Source organism: Tetrao urogallus, assembly GCF_951394365.1.
Source record: "Tetrao urogallus genome assembly, chromosome: 5".
In the NCBI taxonomy this organism is placed as follows: Eukaryota; Metazoa; Chordata; class Aves; order Galliformes; family Phasianidae; genus Tetrao; species Tetrao urogallus.
Window position 1 is genome coordinate 6,609,088 of NC_136818.1, and position 23,945 is coordinate 6,633,032.

A 23,945-nucleotide genomic window follows, 5' to 3' on the forward strand; every position below is an offset into this window, starting at 1 on the left:
TAAATGCTTAGTCATTTTTAGTTCACATGTTAATCTTTTATATTTGATTATATTCTAAAAATAGATTAAAAGCTATAATCACAACATTAGCATCATTCAAGACTAAAATTTAATCAGGTAACTTCAAGATTTTCCTTCCCATTAATGTTTCCATTCAAAATAATTTCTTACAAAGGTAATGGTTGAAGATGCTTTGCTATCATGAACAGCAGTTATCCAGAAATACCTTCTATATATTCCTAGTACCTACTTAGATACATTTGCATCAAAGTTTCAGATTTTGGTGTTTTTTTGTTCTAAAATTGCTCTTTGACAGAAAATAAATTATAGAAGATCAACAAGAAAAGTATTGTGTACAGAGGTGATTATGATGTTTTTCAGAATAAGTAGAAGAATTTTCATGTAAACGGGGTTCTGAGATAAATTTCCCAGTTTCCTTTTTCTGGCTCCATTCAGATTTTTCCATCTGGAAAAATGATAGAGGGAAATGTAAGAAAGAATAGCAATGTCCTTGCCAGTATGAAGGAACATTACATTACATTGAGCAAATACCCTTATCTGAATGTACAATCACTGGAATAAATGCAGCTGTGTTTATTTCAGCATAATCAGATATATTTGAATATAAAATCATTGACATAAATGCAGCTGTGTTTATTTCAAACTGCACATGTTAATATGAACATGAATATAACATCAGTTAATCACTCATGAATGTATAGAGATAGGTATATACAGTGACACAACAGAGGGGCCTGTAACTGTTGAAAGTACCAAGAAAAAAAAACACCCAGCTGAGTTTGTGATTTATCTAAGAATATTTATAACAGCATTGGATGTGGAGTTGCAGAATTCTCCTTTGAAATCCCTGGATTTGAATGAACCTACAGTTACTCCACAGAGAAACAGGTGAAGTGTTCTTCGGTTACTAAGGAAATGATCACTTTGAAATATTCTTCAAATAGAGAGCAGGTTAATTTTCTGTCGTAGTTGGGTTTGGGTCAATCTCTTCTGGTGGATGTAGTTGATAACATTGCAGACACTATCTTTACCTTAGTTTTTCCTCCGATTTTGAGCCTTGAGAAGAGCTGCGAACCACTGTTACAGAATTTCACTTTGGGAGTTCTCAAATCAAGGGAAAATTCAGAGAAGAGCAGTGCCAGTGGGGAAAAAAAAATCAGTATTGTTTGTTTTATTAGGGATACTTTGTGCCCTTTCCCCATTGTAGTTCTCTGCCTTCCCTGCGCTGTTTATTCTTATCTCTTCCTTTTTGAATCAGAGCTATCCAGAATTAGAATAAATTTGTACATGTTCTTTATGCAGATGATGGTATGTAGATGGATCAGAAAGAATTGCTGTACTCAGAATAAAGTGAAGTGCTGTCAGAGTAGTAAATATTTTGTGGCTAAGAGGCAGTTGTAAAGCTTTATTTTTCACCTGGGAGAAGACTGGAATATTCTGCTAGATTCAATAGTGGTATTTTGTTCAGTTAGTTCAATAACCTGCATTATTATTCCAGTTATGAAGAAGATAGCAGCACAAAAGACTTGGTTCTTGACTGCCTAGCAGCTTTGTGAAATGAGTGCAAGGTGATTGAGAAATGTTGAGTGCCTTGCATTAGTTTCGTATAAACCAAATGATGAATGAAATTTAGGAAATTTCATATCTTATCTTGTATTATATCTACTGGGATTTGATCCAGCAGTGATGTTACAAAGAATAAGGAGAGGGGCTGAAGCAGTGAAAATACAGTATGATTTGAACACTTCCATCAGGTCCTGCACTCGAAAGGATACTGTCCACACAGTTTGGTGCTGCCATTACTCTGCTCTCACTGACATTGAACTAAGGAAAGGAATGGTCTTGGTCATTTCCAGAGGTCACTTAAAATAATCTAGAAGATAGTTACCTGTTTTGAAGTTAGAATACACCTCAGATAGATCGCATTCATTTCCTTCTCCCTCTACACTGTTTAAAAATTCTCAACTGCCTACTGTTCCAAAGTTAACAATCCAAATTAAGAGCTTTATTGTCTTCAGCTGCCCACTGTAATGTATGAAGAGGCAGAAGACTGAGATATGTAATGGTCTGTAGTCCTGAAAGAATAACTGTTGAAAAACATAATTCGGAAGTGGTGTTTCTACATCAAATGTCAAATTTTTATTCTCTGAGTGATACTGTTTGATTTTTAACAGAAAATATTTTGCTCAGCTTAGCAGTACTTTAAAAACATTTGGGTAAATTAAAGGCTGGTTTGCATTTATTGATTCTATTTAGTAACCTAATTGCCTTCTAGGTTTGGCCTTTAGCATACTAATTTTGATTTAGTGTTTGTATTTCTGAAAACAAACTGGGAAGAAACCATATGTTATCACATGCGCTCTTTAGACAGCTACTTTTTGCTACGTTCCAAGAACAACTACAATACCATAATGGGAAGGTAAATTACCCTAATGCATTAAGGATTTATTATTATATTCCAACAATTAGTGGTAGAGTCACATCTCTGTTTCTCTCAACTGAATCTATAACTTTGTGTTCATAGGAAGTATGATTTATTCTGCTTTTTGAAAATTGTTTATTGTTGCTACTGTACTGTAATGAATAATTTATTTCTGGTAACCTTTTCCAAGTTGGTAAATGAATGTCAAATTTCTGATATGAATAACTTTTAATCTTTTTCATGAATGCAATATTGAAAAAAAAAACCCCACACAACATAGAGCAAAAGAGTAATACATTTGGATTTTTGTTTTAGCATTTTGGTCTTTGACTTAAGCAATTATGTTCACAGTGAGATTCAATAAGTTTGGATTTTTTGGAGACTTACGTCTCTCCTTTATCTTTATTCTTATTTGCACTTTTTTGTTTGTATTAAGGTTCGTTTATGTGATGCCTTTCATACATCTTTCATGTTGCTGTTAAGTTATATGATGAAATGACTTCAACGCTGCAGCGATCATATAAAAACATATATATACCTGCACTGAATTGACTGCCCCTTTTGTAGACACACACATATTAGGTTGCATAGCAATGGTAGCGTATCTCCACATGTCTTTAGACAAATACTGAGACGATTATTTTACTCTTAGTATTGTGCTGCTACATTGCTGTCAGAATATCTGAACTGGCCAGTTTGTGCCTGTGTTGGACAATGTGACATGATGGTGCCCTTATTCCTCTGAAATGCGTCATAGGCACATTCCCTACTAAATAGTAAAGCTAAGACAAAAAGTATTACACCAATGTAGTAAGTAATCTATGCTCTTATCTGGAAGCTGAAAGATGATAGTAAGTTGTAAATTCAGCTTTTGGCTATTGCTCTGCATTTCCTCCAGTTCTCCTGTATCAGTAACTTTAGAATGGATCCATTTTCACTTACTCCAAATAATTGCCATTTTCTTGCTTGGTTTTCATAATCTTTTCCTGTGTTGGGTTTGTTTCCTCTGCATTTTTCTAAACGCTGTTGCTGAAGTATCTTCTGTTTTGTACTGAGAGAATTTTGGGCTTCATTTCATGAGTGCATATATCCAATGCTATATCAAATTAATGCTTGTTATCTGCATGTCCAGGACTCTGTTATGTTCTTTCCGTTAGCATCTACTTTTTTTTTTTCACTACTCCCGTCTGTGTGCTCTTTATCCTTTTGGTTTTAGCAATATTTTTGTTTCCTTCCCTTGTATTTGCACTAAATTTTCATCAGGAAATGCTTCAGTCCATTTTATAGTCCATTTTATTTCAGTCATGATTTCCCATTCGCTTGTTTTTCTCTCCAAATATTCCCACAATTTCTCCTTGGAAGATTTCCTTAAATGTATCCTTCCAAAATCTCTCTCTTTTATATTATTTTTTTAAATGGACCAGGATATGCTTAACCTGTCTGTACGTTCTTTTGGACGGGAAACTTTTCCCATAACAAACATTGACTGCGCATTTAAAACTTTTCTCCAGCATGGAGGATTTATGCTGACAGATACTTATGGTAAATCTTTAGGGCCTGGTTACAAGCAGAGATCTTTGGAAAAATTTCAGTAAAACTACAGTGACAACTGTACTGTTGTCTTTGGATGACTCAGAAGTTTGTGAAACTTTCTATAAATGAATGGTCATGTGGCAGTTGGGAAAATGTTATGCTAGTCAGAGGGCCAGAGGTCAGTATGAGTGAATGCTATAAGTAAGATAACTGATTAGATGACATAAAAGTAAGAACATTTTGAGTGATTACAATCAGGTTCTATTAAAAGTGTCTGCTTGGTATGTCTATAGTGCAACAATCATTATGACATCTATGTATCTTTTAGGGTGCTTATGCTTAAAGTCTCTTATTGCACATTTTTCATTATTAATAGTAACATTTAAAGAAACATGCTCCTACTTCATTAATACAGTAAATAAACATTTTTATTTCTATATGAATAAAGAAGCATACCTTATAAAAGTTATGCAGATTGAATATTATCAAAATTAAAAATCAGGAATAATTAATTAGTTCAAAAGGGAATTGTTTTCTTGTGCAACTCCTTGTACAGGAATGAAATAAATGCTTCTAAGGCATTTAATATAGAGAGATTTTTTTGTGCATCACAATGAACATGCTATGACAAGTGCGTGAATGTAGATTCAAACTCAAAATTGCAATTAACCTTGGATATATTTAAAAACTAATTTTAATTAACCCTTTTGTCTTCTGGTTTATGTGCTTTATATACCAAAGGACTTATATTAATACACCAGTAGCTTCTTACATACAAACAAAGAATTATTTTAAGTTTAAATTTCAGTATAAAATGACCTTGCTATGGATTCTCTGGCAGGGTGTATGTACCATTAGTATAATACAGTATATAACAAAAATGGTGTTTGTTTTTTTTATTGAGAAGATTTGAATACACCTTTGGATTATTACATAAATAGGTGAATTAGCACCTCTCTTTAGAAATCCAATAAGACTGGTTTTGAATAGAAATAGTGCTTCGTGTATGTCACTGCTTTTGAAGACTCAAACATTTGAGCTGTAACTGATCAAGGTCATGTCATGCACACAAGAAACGATAATACAGCTCAACAATCATTTTTTTAAATTTTTTTCAAGCATTTTTCTTGCTTCACAATATTGACTTTATTTTCTGTTTTTCCCAACCATCTTTTAAGAAAACTTAGTCTGTTTTTAACATATGTCCTTATTTTCTCATTTTGTATTACTATAGTTCTACCAGACAGAAATAACAAACTTGAGGATGCAATAAAATTAAGAATTTTTAAAAATAATCCACATATTGGAATCCTAAATGAAGCTTAACTGGACATGCTGATAGGCTGAAAACTCTGGGTAGTAAAGAATTACTATAAGAACAGAGAAGCCAGTATCTGATGGGATTGACTTTATCTATTAATACTGGAGCATCCCTGCAGACTGTGCCCATAGATAGCCCAATCCTCATGCTTAGCTCTCCTTCCAAGGCTTTTGCAAATAGCTTATTGACTCAAATATGCCTCTAACTATACTGTGTACTTCAGCCTATATATAGACATAAATAATAAGAGAATAATCTGACTGCTCATCTTACCTCTTTCTTAATATGGAATAAAAATTGCGCGGATAAAGCATCTCAGCTGAAGACTTGCAGAAAAATAAAGATTGCTCTTCCTCATTAGGAACCAACTGGTATCTGTAAAACCAGGTGCTACCTGTCTTTCTTAAGTGATTGATAGAAATCAGACCTGCAACATGATGGAAATACTCAGAAAGAGAAGCTGACAACATGTTTATGAATTGTAAGGTGGTACTTCCCCTTCCAGTAACTGTGTTTCCTTTTAGCTTAGGAAGGAGAAGACTTGCTCTTATTACATGTAGAGAGGGAAATATATTTTCCTGTCTCTGTGTTTTAGACTCTTCAACACCAATCTGGGCCCTCTGACTGCTCTTCGTTGCCTACTAGCATAGCTGTGGCACGAAGTACTGTTTTGTCATAATGTTTCTGTTGTAGTAATTCTCTTTTTTTGGCTGTCAGAAAGGCAATAGGATTGTGGAGACTTAGTTGGGAGAGATCATACATTTTGTTAACTGTAGTGTGGTTGTATTTTGTTGTTGTATTTTGTGGTTGTATTTGTAATTATGGTTGTAGCAGAAATGCTAAGTCACAGCTTGAAACAGTGATTGAACACCTGGTGGGCAGGCAGGGCCAACCCAGAGGAGCTTAAGAACATGCAGTGCACCTGAGTGACCAGAAGGGGGTGGAGCCCTGATTCATCTCTTCCCAGACCTCATTCAAGGGTTGGCAGTGGAAGTGATGGTATCTTGTTGGAGATTCCTGCCTATCTGAAGCCTTCCAAGGCTAAGCAGCTTTTTTTTTGCCTTTATTTTTTGCATTCAGGCTGCTGCATTTGGACTTATCCTTACTTGCTGCAGCCTAGGACTCTGCTACCCTGCTATTATTGCTGTGCTTTCCATTATATTATAACGTTACAAGGTAAAATAGGAATTAAAATAGTAGTCACATTTCAGAGACCTTTTAAAGTCACAATTTCTCATTTTTATTTTTGTGCATTGAAGATAAATATGATAAGTAACAGTAAAAACAAACGAAAAAAAGGTGGGAGACTATTGGGCTGGCTTTACCTCTTTGAAAAGAGGAGAACTGAAATCCTGGGTTATGAAAGTAGTATCCTGTAGTAGCTCCTGTAGTATCCTTTCTGCCTTTTGTGAGGACATGTGAAAGCGGAATACAAAGGGCACGCTGAGAAGGAGCTACCTAGTATTGTGAATTATTTATTTAATTGTAGCACTGGCATTGTATCTGCATATATCCATAATATTTGAGCTCCACTAGATATTGTACAGAACCTGGGAGAAAGATTGAAGGTGTCTTTTACAGTGTTGGTTTAATAAAGTTGAAGCAGGAGGATCACAGACTAGTGAAACTGCCGTGTAACTGACACATGATGTTTACTGCTGGTGTCCTGAAGTGGGAGGCTGTATGAGGATACAATAAATACCTTCTTCTTTCTGTCATACTCTTGCTTCTTAAATCTATTGCTTACCAAACTTGTCTTAATATTTTCTAACCATGTGAATCCAATTACTTTTGCTCATTATAATGAGAAAAGTAACCTGAAATTTTAGGAACGTTTCATATACATGTAACTTGCTGTGCTGTACAGCAAAGCTATTACTTTAAAAATAGCTTGGTATTTACTTGGCTACATACGCAACTTCAAACTTCAGCAGCTTCCTTTGGAAGAGAGAATAATGTTACAAAACAAATGCTTATGAAGGATAGTAGCACATTTTTAATGTATGTAATGACGTATTCTAAATCACAGATATACCCAGTTAACTTACATGTTTATATCTATGCAGCATACATTCATAAAAATTCCTGTTTCTGTACATGTAGCTGTTTTACAAATCTCAGCTGATTAATATTTAAAATTAGAATTTAATTTAACGTAATACATCCAATCAGAAAAAGAAATCTTTCCTACCAATTTCCTCTTTCTAACAGTTTTTTCCTCAGTTGTCTGCCTTTCCTTTTCTTTGCCCCTTACTCTCTAAATGCTTTCAGCATTACTTTCTGATGAAATCTTCACTTGTGTAAACCTGGGGAGTAAAATATTATGTTGATGGTTTGGATTCTGTTGGTATTATGATGATCCCCATGTAATGTGCTGTCATTCTTACCATAACTGTTCAAGGCTGAGAACTTTATTACATTTCTCAATCTTTTTACTTGCATCTGAAAATGAAAGGAAGCTGAATAAAATCAAGTTTACATTTGAACTAAGCTGCATGATCACTTATGTATATAAAACTCCTTAGGAAACCAGCTTTAATTTTATCTGTTAATACAGTTTTGTTCGTACTTTATGACAATTATCATATAAGGCATTATTTTTTTTTTTTACTGCCACAGTTTCAAGTGAGAGCATTCAGTTAAATTAATTTAACTTTGGTCGGCTAACGGTAATAGTGGTGCTTCAACAGCTGTTTGCTTTCCTGAATTGTCCTTGGTGCTGAAATTGCTTTTGTATCTAAACAGCAAAATGTGTTTAGAGGGCTACAGAATATGGAGATAAATTCAGCCTGTCAAACAGATATTATTGGGGCTTTTTTTATACTGCATTTCTGGGAGTAGGTCTTGACTACAGTGCTTTAATTCTAAGCTGTGTTGTGCCTTTGGACATCTTACAGAACTGTCCATGGAGCTTTTCTGTTTGATTTATGACCTTGCCTGCACGGACTTCTGATCAGATTTTATTCTCATTTAGTGCAAGAAGGGCTAATTATGAAAGTGACAAAGACTCTTTCATTGTGCTAAAGCTTTTTGAATGACAAAAAGGGGGCTTTAAATTAAAATGAACTTTAACAAGGCATTTTCACATTGAAGTGATACACACTCTACCACTGATAGAGTAATTCATTTTCAACCCTTTCTGATTCTATAAACACATTGTCTCACAAGATCAGTAATTTTTTACCTCTCAGGCTAATGAAGAGTGGATTGTAGACCAATGAATTCTCTTCTTGCAGAGCTGTTTTGACATTCTTAATTTTTTCTTAAATATCAAAGAAAGGACAGAGAGCTGTGATTTTATTGCATTAATATTAATAATCATTTATCTGCCAGAAAACATTTAAATATCACTTGACATTTGCAGAGAAAGATTAATGTTTAATTTACTACAAACATAGAAATACTTTGAAATAATAAGAAAATGCTTTTGGATTTGCAAAATGGGAAGAAAGAACCCCAAATTAAGACAGACATTCAAATATAGTGAAGTACTCTAACTATAGCAGAAGACAAAAACGTTGCTGCCATTTAAATGTCAATATTTAAATAATCGCTTATGATTGAAAAAATTACACCAACTAGATTGTTTAGTTAAAGTTGTAACTAGATCTTAAAAAAAAGTGCAAGCAGTTGTTTTCTTTGTACATCCATGTTGGTACAGTTAAGAAAGCTGCTATAATTTTGATCACTATCATACAAATCCACATAGTGTAGCTTCTTGTACGTAAATTGTATATTATGCACTGGAATAAAGCTGAGTTGTAAATGGTATGGGCATTTTATAATTGCTGGTAAGACTGGAGTTCAAGGAGGGCTTCCAAAGCAAGCTGGTGACTGGAGGACTGCTAATATAGCAAGGCAAAGGAATCTGAAGAATGTACATGAAAAAGTTCTGTTTCTGAAGGATCAAAATACAGCACAATAAATGGGAACACAGAAATCACCTTGGTGTAAAAACACATCATACTAAGAAGTACAACAGATCAGCAGGTAGATGATGAAGCTGTGCATATCTAATCTGATGAAATAGCTAAAAATGTGCCTAGATTGCAGGAAAATTATAATACAGTGATTTTAGCTCAAGGTAATTAAATAATGGGGTTAGTGTAGTGAATGAGAATAATGTTTCTAGCCCTCAAAATGAGTTGTTTTCTTTTTTTTTTTCTACTAGATTCACAGTAGCATAGAGATCAAATTCAGCCCTAGTAGAAGTTTTATATAGGACAGGCATTTGTAATGAAAATTTATCTCAGGCCAGTGTTCACTGAAACTTTTGTTTAAGTTACAGAAGGAAAATGTTAGCTATAACATTTTCAATTTCTTAATTAAAAATAATCCCACTTGTGATCCATCTCAAATGCAAGATTCCTATGCAAAATGATGATTGCAGTCTTTCAATTTTTACTCTTCATTATTACCTTAAATAATAATAACAAAAAATCAAACTTATTTACAGCTATAGTGACTATGGAGCTGTCTTTGAGGAAATAATTTAACTACAGGTCTTGAGACTGATTGAGATTTCTATCAAATAATTTTCCTCAAGTGGCAGTTAGTAATTATGTTGTGGAAGGATTCACCTGGAAAAATAGATCTGTAAGTCAGGTGCTAAACTAGACCAATAGCAGAATTACAGCAATGCTGTAATAATAAAGCTGTAATAAATGAACAAAAATATCCTTGCTTGTAGGATGAAAGAACTGCTTTGTCTTTTGTCTTAGACCGCACACAGTCTTTGCAAAATGATGGCTATATTGAGAAGTAAGCATTAAATAAATAGGGACACTGTAATGTACTTCAGAATGAAGATGTGTAACTTTCATGTTTTAACTATTTGCAATGTGTTGCTTGCCCATTTGTGATGTCTAGGCAGCAGATGAATAAAAAATGTCTTCTCATGTAAGAGACAGCAAAAGCCTTTAATGATGCATATTGAGCATCATGCCTGGGCAAAAGAAGTAGATGTGTTTCTCCCTAATACGTACCAATAATGGCACATCCTGTTGTGGTACAATAGTTCATATTCTCTGATCTGCCTTGGTGTTTTCTTCTATGGTAAAGGCTGCAGATCTTATAATTTATTTAATAGCTTATTAATTATTTATTTAGGATAGCACCCATTATATGCTAAATGACTTACAAACAGCAATTTCCCCAAATGCTTTTACTTATAAAGCTCTTCTTTGAAAGATGAGGTACATACAAAATAGTGAGCTACTATTTCTGATAACATATGTATGTATTTAAAAAAGCTGAATTTCATGATACTGATACACAATTGTATTCTCATTTTCTTTTAACAAAGATTTGCTGCAATGGGTAAATAACTGCCCATCTGTCATTGGAGGTCTCTGGGGAGTTGATAAACAAGGAGCAGGGAAATCAGTAGTATACTGTTTTTTCTGGGCATTTGGTGGTTTTGGTGTAGTGGGTGTACAATGGCCACCTTAGGATATGGGCCACCACTTTTTATGCGTTCGTGGCACTCCCATCTACTCTTGTGCCCTTCTACTTTATTGCTGCCAGTTTCTATATTTAAGTCATTTCTACTTCGTTAGGAGTATTTATACTGCAGTCTTGGACTCTACTGATTTTTTTTTTGCAGTTCTTAAAAATCTCACAAATGTCAGATTGAAAATACTGTTTTTTTCATTCTTTTTCAATTTCTATACAAAATGAACATTGATATTTTATTATTTACAGCTCGAGATTTTTAGCTCCTTCAACTGAAAGCATCACTATTTATTGATAATGACAGTTTTGAAATGAGGTTCTTTGGCTGCAAGGAATTAAATATCAATCTGATTTGATCTAAACTACAAAATTCCTGAAGCAAGATTTTATCATAATTTCATTATATATACTGGTAAACCAGCTGTTTACACAATAATGCTTGTAGTTTATGGGGATGTCCATTACTATTTTGCTCATGGTGGTTATTTTGAGCAATAATCACAGAATTGGAGGGGTTGGAAGGGACTTCTTGAGGTCATCGAGTCCAATAATAGTGACTTAAATATTTAGAATTGTTTGTTGCTTTTTGTCATTGTTCTCTAAACTGACATCAATATCAAAACAGGTTTTGTTAATGAATGTCCAAAGAAGAAATAATCCAGTTCTCTTAGTTTATGCTTACCTGAAAATTATGGTAGAAACAGGACAAAGGTTGCTCCAGAAGTACCATGGAAAGTACAACAAATAAAAATTGTACAATAACACTACTTGATAGAGCAAATTCTAACCTAAGACAGTATTTTCAACATTCACCTCTGTTAGCTTTTTTCACTAGTGATGAACAAGAGCCTGCATGCCATGCTTCTAACAGTCTACGTCAGTGGGGATGTTAACTACTGTCACCACTGCTAAAGTGCATCATGCACCACCTCACTGTTGTGGACAGTGTGAAACAAGTTCCACCTTGTTTCATGTGAAACTCTCCTGCTTGTTTTCTTTCCAAATGGTGTTTATTCTTCTGAATTACCTTTAAAGGAATGTATTGGGTAATGCGAGTAAGAAGCCTTTGGGACAAATGCTTGAGAGGATTTAAATAATTTATTGTGTGAAATCTTTAATAGCGTCTCCACCGGAGGAGAACCTTCACAGTACTGCCCCAAAAATATTAATGACAAGTCCTTTTCTTGCAAAGGCTCTTGTTTTCACTAATTTTCTACATTAAAGAAAATTCTTTGGCCTCCTTACAAGTGGCATTTTCCATTTTTTTTTTTTTTTTTTTTGCTTGATTCAGAGGCTGATCTCACAACTTTATTTTAACCTAATGATACAAATTAGAAGCTGTGAGTGATAAATTCTGCCTTTGATTCTAATTACGAAGTTTCGATAAGATTGTAGGTGTGGTTTAGTCTAAACCACACTGTTCATCAAGTTAAATTTCAGAAATATTAATACAAAGGATTTTTATGTTTATTCATTATGCTTCATGGGATCACTCAAGCAGTCGCTGTGATCCTTGATAGGGCAGACTGCTCTTAGAGAATGGGCCTAGAGCACCTTACTTGTATCACTTGTGAGGAAAAAAATATTGGAAAAGGTATAACTTGAAGTAGGATCCTGACAAAGTATGGAGAATTAGATCATGCTTTCATAGTTACAAATCCAGAGGAACACCATTAAAATCAACGTTTCACCAAGAAAAGTTGAATTGGAAAAAATAAGAGCATTTTTAAGTTTTGGATTCAATGCTCTCCATGCAATTGCTGAATCATTTCATAGTGGAATAAATAAACAAATACTTAAAAGACCAACAAGATATATTTTATGCTTTATTATTCATAGATAAGAAAGGTGTAAAAGCTAGAATTTTGATATGCTGTCAGTCACAATTAGATTTTATCACATTGTCTAATTTCAGTCAGAATGGTTTGGCTTCTCAGAGTTGTGCATTAATATGTACATCTCCCTTTCCAGTGATGGGAGCTGGCCTTTTACCAATTGATGTTCATTCCTATAAAGTCCTTTTCCACAATTAGACTCTCAAAATCTACTCATTTGCTGCCCTTTGGATGTTGTTATTGATAGAAATTTTAAAATTTAATGAAGGCATGGCAATTTTAACTAGTTTTATTGATGTTGGGTAGGATAGAGAAGAGACTATCAATAGAAGTCTGAAGCATGCAGCCATGCTTTTGAAACACTTTGCCTGTTTGTTAACACCGAATATTTTTCTAAGGCTATGTGGATTTTGATAGAATGTTATGATGATCAGCAGTGTTTTACAGGAAACGTCAGGTTCTCAAAATGCTTAATTTTGAAAAGTATTGTGATTATTTTCAAACTATTGATTTAACTGCAGAAGTGTAAATATTACTCTGCAGTTTGTAAATACAATTTCAATAATTTAAGTATATTTAATTCTACACTTTTTAATTATGCGTATGTGTCTTATGGTATTTGTTTTTATTCAAATCATGTTCTTTGCAGTTTCATGAATGTTGATTTGACATATGCTTTGGGCAGGAGTCCAGATGATGCTAAAATGATCAGGTTTTCAGATATAGTTGTTACTTCATCATAGTTTTTCCTATTTAAAAATCAAATTGTATTTACAAGTTGCTTGGTCCTAATAGTGCTAAACTACTTTCTAAAAAATCTTTCCACAGATAAAGAGCATAAAGCTAGTGGGAATTAACAACTGGTATTCCTAGATGTGAGAAAGATTACCTTCTTCTGAGAAAAGCACAAGAAAGTTTTTATGGATCTTGGTCCCAGTGATTCTGCTTTCATTTAGGACACATCAGTAAAACTTCTTTGCATTTTCATCTCGGTGTGTTTTGTGATCTTCAAATATGACTACTACTGGGAGTATTCCACTTTCTAGATCTCACCTTATTTTTAAGATATGGAATTGCATGAAAATATAGATTAATACTGTATGGTGATCTCTGGACTTGATCTCAGGTTCAGCTGGTGAAAGTGATGTATATTCCAATATGTTTCTTGGTTGTTTTTGTTTAAAGAATTTGTATAGATTGAAATGCAGCTGCAAGTGTATTAGTGATTTTTCTATTTCTTACTTGTCAAGATTTTTATTGTGTGGATGAAAAATAGTATTTCAAAACCTGGCAGCATATTGACAAAAACAGAAGAGCACTTTATGTAATTCTCTTTTTGAAAAACTACCTCTTTTAGAGGCAGAGATTGCCTCGGCTCCTTCCATTCATATGTAACTTGATCAATAGATTTATTGATAGCTTTTAGCCAAGGTTAATTTTCCCCCACCCCTCCACAGTTCACCATAGCGCTCGCTATTTGGAATTAAGAAACTAGAATTAGGCTCCTGTAAGCAAGGCACACAATATGCAAGTGCTCTAGGTGTAAAAGGAGGCATTTGACCTTTTGTTGCTAATCTGTGACAGGTGCAGGCTATTTTCTTCCAAATGGTGTTAATTTTCATGTGCAAATCCACCCCCTGAAACCTGCATTCTATATATCCACCACAGGGGAATTGGTGGTCATCATGAGTACTGTAATGGACAGCTGAGAGGGATAATCACTGATATTTCAGCACATTCATGCTTTGCAACTTAGTGGTTTTTAGTGCACTTCTGTTTTCACTGCTTATTAGGGAGGCTGAAGTTAGTTATTCATTGCTGGACAAAAAAGTGTCTGAGAAAGTTCATGTGCAGGGAACAGCACATTGTTACAAATTAGTTTCCTTTACCATTTCTGGCAAACTCATTACAAAGTAATCGCGCCCTGCGCTGAAGTGCACTTCCTCTGGGACCAATAACTGTAAATAAGCAGGGCTGCAAGCTGGCTGATAAGTTGTTGTTCTGAAGATAACGGTCCTTTTTAGCGGAGTGTTTGACCTTTTTCTTTATATTGCCTCAGGCTTGTCTAAGACCCTCAAGGTCTATTTTTCATCTTAAAATTCTCTGTAGGAAAGCACAATGTGTGGTTTAAGAAGATTTTAGGATTGCTTAACATATCTATATTTTTCTAGCATTTTTATGATAATTGTTAAAACGCATAATAAGTTTAGCTAGTGTTTTCTTAAACAGGTTTTCTTTCTTTGTGTAAAGTATACTTACTATTGATGTAGGAAGCAATATATGTTAATATTTTATGAGGACTAAGTGTGTGTTGCATGATTAATAAATAGTACCATGTTTTTTTCCCTGACTTTTATAAAAACTTGAAACGTGTCATTGACCCTTTTTACTACTTGCACTTTGAGAGCATTGCACTAAACATTACTCTGTAAAGCAAATATAATTAAAAATTTCAGCTTGAATGATTAAAGAAAAGGATGTCTCTTCTTTTCTCAGCATGTAAAGAGTACTGAACAGAACTGTGACTGAAAATTGAGCATGTCTTAAAAACAAACCTCAGGGAGACCTCAGGGCTAAGTGAAAGTCAGTTTATAGGCATTTGGGAACCTAATTTGTTCACATCTTCCTTCGAGTTTAAAACAAAATCTGTGCCAGTATTTCTGTAAAGTAAAATAATAGGGGAGAAAAACCCACAACTATTCTCAGAGTAACCAACTCCATAATGGTTTGTAAAGTGCTGACTACTCCAGCAAATTGTTTATTTTTACTTTTAAGATATAGTCAGTGATTTCACAACTGCAAGTGCACCCAAGCTGTAAAAAGAGAAATAAAACAAGAAATAACTGAAATTGTCAGAATTCTAATCTTACTGCTTAATTTGTTGTTTTTCCTCTGCTGACCACATTATTTCATTAATAATGATATTTAAGATAAAAGTAAAATTAAAATCTTACGGTTTACAAAGTTATTCACAAAATGTGCTAATCACAAACTATACAGTGATGATCTCTTAACATCTCCTAGTTTCTAATGCATTTCACCGTGTTACGTGTAGTATTGAAATATAATTCTCACACATTAGAATATATTTCCCAGCATCACTGTGATATCGTTAACTTTGATTATGATTAATGTTGGGAGGCCTCTTCTTTGATACAAAAAAATTGATGCTGTTCATTTTCTATGAGGCATATATGAAAGTCAGGAAGTGTTTTGTTCTTGCAGTTCTAGGCTTCTTTGTACCAAAACTGCTGTCTTGTTTAGTGACACTGCTATGTGAGTTGAAATTAGGCTGACAGATTGTGAGCAAAGGCTGTGGTACCACGAACAATAGCCTATTGAGCATGAGGAACTTGTTGAATTGGTTACCAGAGGCATTAGTGTTAGGTCCAGCCTATTTAGCATCTGGAAGACAGAGAAGAAATACTGTGCTAATGGAAAGTACAAATGATACTGAACTGCACATGGCTGCAGGTGACTGCAGCAGCTGAGATGTATTGTGCAGGAACCTAGTAAGGAGCAGTTCCAAAGGCAAAAGGCAATAAAGCGTTGTTGGGAGCCTGTGGGAAATCCTTCACACAGTGTTGCAGCTGCTGCTGGGTTTGAGTTGAGTATGTAGCTCTCCCAGGGCAGACTGGGACCAGCTTTTCACCATCAGAGTTTTCACTGACCAGTTCTAGTTCAGGAATCCCCTGGCCTTATTCAAAAAAGTAGCTCTGAGTGAGCAACCTGTCCCTGGAACAGTTTAGTTTGATATTAAAACAGAAGCTGAGATGTGTGATAGGTCAGAAATCAAGATCTCCTTTTGCTCTGTTTTTTATTTATTCACTCAATCTTTTAGTTTTCCATGGCTTGCAGTTGAAGTTCTTGATGGTCTTTGAACTTAAGTAAAAACATTCAGACTTAAATTTTATTTGGAAATCTTTCCATCAGATTTTGTCTGCTGTTTTGTGCTGCAGGTAACTTGTACTGCGTGGGGGGTTATTGTGATCATTGGAGGCTTTTACACCTTGTAGTTTACAAGCAGGATTCTATTCTGTGAATGAAGCCTGTATTCATGCAGCCTTCTGCCTTCATGTTAGAGGATCTATCAGCACTGCACAGACCACTTGAGTTGCCATGACTCTGGGTGCCTATGCATTAAGCTATGTCCAGAGAGGGCTTGTGACCCGTGACCTGAAGAGTGGCCTGTTCCTATTCTTGTTTCCCTGTGACCCTATGTGAGGTAACTGGAATCCAACCTATGCTGCTGCACAGCTCGGACCACCCAGCTGTACTCTCACTGCCCTTCCTCAACAGGAGGGGAAGAAAATAAGATGGAAAAAATCTCATGGCTTGAGACGAAGACAGGGAGGTCAGCTAGCAATTACCATCAAAGGCAAAACAGAGTCGATGAGGAGAAAACTTTTAAATTTATTGCAAATTAAAATAGGGTTGGATAGTGAGTGAGAGACAAATTAAGTGCCACCTTTCCCCAGCCCTGCCTCTTTCCCAGGATCCTTCATTCCTGCCCCCACAGTGTGTGGCACAGGGGCACAGAGAAGGGCAAGTTCTCAGTTTCTAACAGCCCCTCTGTGCTCTGTTGTTATCCTCGCACATTTCCCTGATCTGGAGTGCATCCTGTCCAGGCAGCAGGGCCTTCAGGAAACAGCCTCCTGCTCCAGTGTGCTCCCTGCACGGGCTGCAGGTTGTCTGGCCCTCGGCACCTGGAGCACCAATCGCTGCCTCCTCCCCTGGCTGTGGTGCTTGCAGGGCTGCTCCTTATCTGTCCCCTCAGAGTATGTGCCATGTTTTGCCCTTTGAGCACTCCTTCACCCCCAGCGTTGCTGAGAGGCCTGGCCATATGCTGAGGAGGGGCCATGGGAGCAGGCCCAGCATCTCCTCACCACAGTCCCTGCACAGCAGGTGATGTTATCTGTGTTTGCAAAAGAGATTCTTGTTGCACAGCATAGCTTTTCTCCTCTCTCCCCCCCTCCCCAAAATTTCTAATTCCGAATGTATCCTTCAGGCAAGTGGTTAGGAACAGATTGTTAGCATGAAGAGGTTTTCTGAAGTGGGAATCGGTGAGAAGAATCTTCCTCTGAAAAGGAGGCTGTGGGCAGGAAAGTAGATGATAACATTAAAAATAGGAAAAGTTGAAAGTGCTCGCTGTTCATCTGGTAAAGCCAGTAACAATTTAATGAAGAAATTCTGCAAATGTATTGGTGAACAGATTTGAATGTTATTTACTGCTTCACCCCAAAGCAGCTGATGATCCAAATTTTCCTACTTCTACTCATGTTTAGTAGCTTGCTACTGATGATCAGCTATATTGACTGAGGTGAGACTTGCTGAGGAGGAAGTTGTTTATTTTCAATGATGTTATAAGTAACTATTTGAACAGCATATATCCAACTTGGGAATATATATTTAAATCAACAAATATATCTGAAATCACAGAAACAGATCGGGTCATCTCATAGTGCTACTTTGTTTTACGGGCATAAACTGTAAGAGAGCGAAGTTCAAATTATAAGTTGTGATAGGATGATATTTGTTTTGGATGAGGAAAATGTGAAGTCTTGTTTCTGAATTAGTGTTTTTGTAGTTCCCTGTGAAGCAGACAGTCTAAACCCTGTATTAGGTATCCTAGAACACTTCAAAGGAAAAATGCCAATTTTGCAATTTAAAAGAACTTAGCAAGTTTTTTGAGTGCTGAACTTCACTTCTATGGACTGTGTGTTGCTTGCTGAATAATGCTGTGGGGGGCAATTTGGCTTGACTACATTTAAAGTTTTTATTCCATGAAATTCACCAGGGAAAAGATGAAGGGTTGTAGCCTCATTCTTTTTGTGGAAGGAGGTGATACTGTTCCCACGTTGTAAAGAAGTATTAAGATGGCTTTTGAATCATGGAAAATGTAAAGTCCTTGCCATCTGAGGGAAGAGTGGGACAGCCAGAGGTGCCAGGTGGAAGTCTGAGGCTTTCAGAGGTTCTCTAACATGAGCAGCAAATGGAAGGAAAGAAATCCATGCACAAGGGACCTGAAAGAGATTTAGAGATTTTTTTTTTTCCACGAAGTGGGAAAATAAAGTGAATATAAACGTCCTACTATCATTTTTGTTAACTGAAAGAATCAAAGAAGAAGTCAATTTGAATAATAAAAGCCCTTGCAGTTATCTTTTTGGTGTATTCAGGTATATTTTGTTTACTGGTATGTGTGAGTTTGCTCTGAAAGTAATGCCTCGTAATTTATTGTGTTGGCCCATGACATCAGAAGTAAACAGTGGTGGTATGGCAGAAGGGGTTGAACCTGCTCACTGATATTCCTTTATGTTTTGTTGCCATGTGGCAGATGGCAGTGGAGGAGCAGCCTGACAAAATGGTGTCTGACACGGGAGTGCATAGCAGGCAAGCGGTGTCATTGAGTTCCTCTGTGAGGAAAAAATGGACCCACTGAAATTTGTTGACACTTGCTGAATATTTGTGGAAACCCATAGCTGTGAGTGCAGTGAGGTGAAGTGCACTTCAGCAGTGGCTACAGCAACATGGAATACAAGCCACGTTGTGGACGGTCACACAGATTTTCACAAACATAGCATGCAGTTCTTGTTCATTGTTGTTGGAGACTAGATAGAAAAGTACTGTTTTGTAGTTGAGAATTTGCTCTATCAAATAGTTATTTTGCTCTTTGTAGCTGTTGAATTTTGTGGAAATAAACTACTTTTCTTTTACTCTGCAACCTTAATTTAGTCATTTAAAAATAATTTTGTTCTATTGTAAAGCCCCTTACATATGCGCTATACATTTTAAACATCAAAGTTAATTTTTTCAAAACTTTTCTGTTTGTAGTTCTTGTTCTTATCCATTTATTAAAATCCATTATAAAAATGCATTATTTTTCAAATGCTTTTTATAGGTAACCTTGGAAGAGTGGACTACATCACAGAATTTGAGTACGACCTTTTCATCAGACCAGATACCTGTAACCCACGCTTTCGAGTTTGGTTCAACTTCACTGTTGAAAATGTAAAAGAATCACAGGTAAGTACATACTAATTTAAATAGTATGACAGCTTTAAACATTGCTTACCCCAGAATGTCTTATATTTTCTTTCTAAAAAAAAAAAGATGCTGTCCAGGGCTTGTAACTATCAATTTGTTGTAAAATATGTTTCTGTCCTTTGAATTTTGATAAGTAAAAGCAATTAGAATCCTGACTGGACATCACTGTTTTTTCTGCTGTCTAAAAAGGTAATCATTACAAAGACAGCATAAGAATTGCCACCTAATATTATTTGTATTAATAATGGCTGATGTATACTAATATATAAACGTTCATCTGATCTATGTATGAAAACCAGGTCCAACATATGCGTTCAAGTCTTAGCACTCAAGCCTTCATTTAAAACATCTAGAACAATGAGCTAGCATTCCAAACAGATATTACTGTTGTGTCCTGTAACAGAAGAGAGGTAGTCTTCTTATGTGGGCCCTGTAGAAAGCGTTTATCTTCAAATGTGAAAGAACTTGATAGGAAACTCCTTCATCTACTTTTAAATAACATATATTTTCATTAAAAAATGAAACCAGGACAACAAAAACATGATGAACAACTGGAGCAAGTAAGTATTTTTGTTAGTTTAAAACAAATGAAAATAAAAAAAGTCTTTATTTTCACACTGACAAGTCAACAAAGATTTATTTCCACTTTCCACATGTTCCTCGCGTCTTATTCTGGTATTTTATTGTTTATCACAATCAGACTGATTTTTCACCTAATGGGGTGAAAAACCCATACTTAGAAAGAGAAAAACTGCAGAATATTGATACTTGTATTCCTATGAGGCTAATATCTTTATATCCACTGCTGTACTATTCCTGTTACAACTAGAAATCATGAAATTGTTTGTTTATCAATTGAAATGTTTGCTTATCAGCCTGATAGTTTATCAGACAGGCCCTTTCCCCTGCTGTGCCTTAGTCAACTATGATCAAATTATATAGTCATGAGATGAATGAGAATCTGTCTCAAGGAGGCAAAGAGATCTGGTAGAAAGATACAATATATATCTAGTGCTTACAGGATATTTGTTTTCATGGTTGTCTACATGAAAGAGAACGGTTTCACTATTAAGTTTGACTTGTGAGGTCTGTTTTTATAATGTGTCTTCCTATAATCTTTTTTTCATCTCTCCAATTTCCGTTGAAATGAGACCTGTATGAACGTAATCTAGTCTGGAACCTTATTTAGGTCTTTGTGCTAGCAGACATGGGCAGTATTAGTCATTGCATCTCAGCTATATTAAATGAATTCTAGAAATTGCTATTTCAAATGTTCTGTGTAACCTGGTTTGTACATTTTGATTATTTTTATTGCTGTAAAATAACAAAAACCATCCCATGCCATAGCGCTTAGAACTGTGGTACTAATGTGCAAGTAACTTCTATCTCTTTACTGGCAGAAGCACATATCTTAACTCTATATAAGTAATTGTCTGTATAAATTAGTGTTGCTGTAACATATAGATAATGTGGTAGATAGACAGATCTTTGTGTTAACACATCTCAGGGCTGGTCTCAGCCATTTAGATGAGGTTACTAAATTTACTAATTTTTCATATTATGTAGATTCAGTTTCCTTCTTACTGTTCCTTTTCATTGTTTAAAAATCTTGTTTACTTAGACTTAAAATAAAAAAGAGAATTTTTATGTGGTAAGAATCTCTTCAGTCTTGCTTAATATTTCACACTAAAGCTTTTATTCATAATGAAATTTATTTCAAATTTATCATGAGAAAACAAGCAACTTCCTTTCACTATCTGGCTTAGCAATCATCCATTACATCTTCTGTTGCATCAGACGTTGACATCTAACAGTGGCAAACTGATAAAAAGTGAATGAAAAAGGCAAGGTAGAAAGGCAAGAATGGTACAAACACTGTATTTTTCATTTATTTTCCAATTCAACTACAAGAAAGTAGTGATTTTTACAGTATGTTTAGTGCACTGTGGTGTATTATGAATCTAGAGAGACATATGAGGAGAAACCTTGGAGATATTCTTGTCAATGTGTACGTGTGTTGTTCTGCTTTTTATAGTGCGATTTTTGTCTTAAGCCGTGGATCTTTCACCAATTGTATTTGGAAACCTTTCCATGGATTCCTCTCACTAACACCATTGCTTGATATTTAGTCTCAAACTTTTCTCTATTTAATCTCTTCATTCTGGGTTGTAATTCTGCTTAGTAACTTCTCCTGATACAAAAAATCCTCTTCATCTTTGACTAACATGTACATTTGTTTATCACATTCTTCAGCATTTATCTCATATCCTAGCTATCATGTTTGGTTCTTTCTGTCCTGTATCTGACAGATCACTTCAGCTTAAAGTATTTTTCTGCTTGGGGACCTTTGGGCTTTCATAAGTGAATCTTTCCAACCCTTTGATAATTATCCTAGTTTCCTAGGGAAACAAGTCTTATATGATCACACAGTCACAGTTACACTTGCTAGCCCAGATTTTTGTGTGGTTAATGATCTTTCTCCACTCCCTTCTCTCTCAATAGCTTTTTAACTCTTAGCCAGTTTCAACCCTACTAGACAAGAATTCCTGTAGATATCAGGAAAGTAAACAGCCAGATGGGCAAAAGACCCCATTAGTGTTCCCACTGGCAGAAAGGCAGTGGTATGAGATCATTTCTTATTGAACATCAGAGAATCCACAGAGGAGGATTCTCTGCACAGGAAAAAGTACTCATTGGAATTTGCATAGGTAAGATAGCAGAGAATCCAACCACGAAATCCAAATCCTTAGCACTGAACGGTTTTACTTCTTGCAGAACTTCTTTTATAATTATTCCTGTTTCTGCAATATTTCCTTCATAATATGGAACTGGCATTTAACAGTCAATTTTGAGTTCACTATCATGCCAGCTTACAGAGAAGAGATTCTGGTCCCTTTGCTCTGTTGCTCTCTGAGTATAGACAGCTGAAAACTGCAGCAGCCTTTTGTTACTTAGTCACTATGGAAACCCATACCTAATTTGTTGTTCGCTATCATACATAAGTCTTTTTCAGAGTGATTGCTTCCTTTCTTATGTTACACATATGTTAGTTCCCTGTTGTACTTCACTAACAGGGGCGGGTAAGAGAACTGTTATGTAGCACAGCAGTGAGAGCCAGAATCTTTTCAGAATTACTTTTAGAAATTTATGATAAATTTATTTGATGCTTTTTGCTGTATTACATTAGAACCAGTATAAATTTTCTTTCATGGGGAAACTGGTAATCAAACTCCTTTATAACTTGGACTTTCAATATCATACATCATTTTGTTAGGCAAATCTTCTGTTCTGCTTTTAGCTAGGAAAAATAAAGTAGCTAATGGTTTACATTTATGAGTAGAAAGAACCATTACATAATATGCCTGTGAGGTGTAAAATTTGGCCTTCTGGCCTCCCCATATGGTTTCTGACTTGCAAGTCAGTTGGTCTGATAAGATCTGAATGGTGGATTCCTTTAGTAATTTGTTCAATGAGTTCAATTAACACTGATATGGGAACGAACAACAAAAAAAACCCCACAACTGATGTGTTCTATGTAAGGACTGTCATCATGCTATGATTACATTTACAATAACCTTGAAAAGGAGAATGAAGAAAATAGGATTTTCTGTAGAACACCCATTCTGATGGGCAAAGCCACCAATTTCTCTAATTATACATCTATCACAGGCTACCGTCTATTTCTGGACAATGCTCTTTATTGGGTAAGGTTTTTTTTTCCCATTAATAATTTTAACCATGGCCTCTACAACGCTGTGATTTTGCTAACCTTCTTTGTGAAACTGAAAACTTGAAGAACAAATGTCACATCTAGTTTGCATTTCAAGTATTTTAAATAGACAGTGCTTCAGATGCACGATTGCTTCTGAGCTAGAATGTCATTAAAGGTGTTAGAAGCAACAGTGATTAATTTGAGAACTAAGGAAAAAAAAAAAGAAATGTGTGTACATGTGATAAATTATATATAAAAAAAAGAACTTGCAAGAATACCTCAGAAGATTTTACAGGTGATTAGTAATTATTTCGTTCTGGGGCCATGCCTAGGAATTCTAGTTAAAGTGTTGACCATCAGTGTTCCAGATACAGTAGCCACACTAGGGAAAGATTATCTCTGTACTGGCAAATTTACTTCTGCTGAATTTGAGAAGAGATAAGTGTTGAATGCAGCAAAGTGATGAAAAGATGGAAAATGTCTTTGAGGTTATTAACTACTGTAAAGAACAGCAGCCATATGATACCAATGCACGTTTAGGCTATATAATCTATTTTGTATGTGTAGGTACTCTAAACTCTGCTGACGAATCGTGCTCACAAG

The 23,945-nt window shown here is 35.4% G+C and overlaps 1 protein-coding gene across 2 annotated transcripts in view; it reads left to right on the forward strand.

Moving 5' to 3' along the window:
* The window catches only part of LOC306946966 (BEN domain-containing protein 5-like), a gene marked incomplete at both ends in the record, with an annotated part of 850,824 nt that overhangs the window by 24,293 nt on the left and 802,586 nt on the right, over positions 1–23,945 (forward strand). For both annotated transcript variants that reach the window (XM_079536119.1, XM_079536118.1), the window contains one exon: positions 19,485–19,609. In XM_079536119.1, the coding sequence (XP_079392245.1) occupies positions 19,485–19,609 (125 nt within the window). The remainder of the gene's footprint in view (positions 1–19,484; positions 19,610–23,945) is intronic.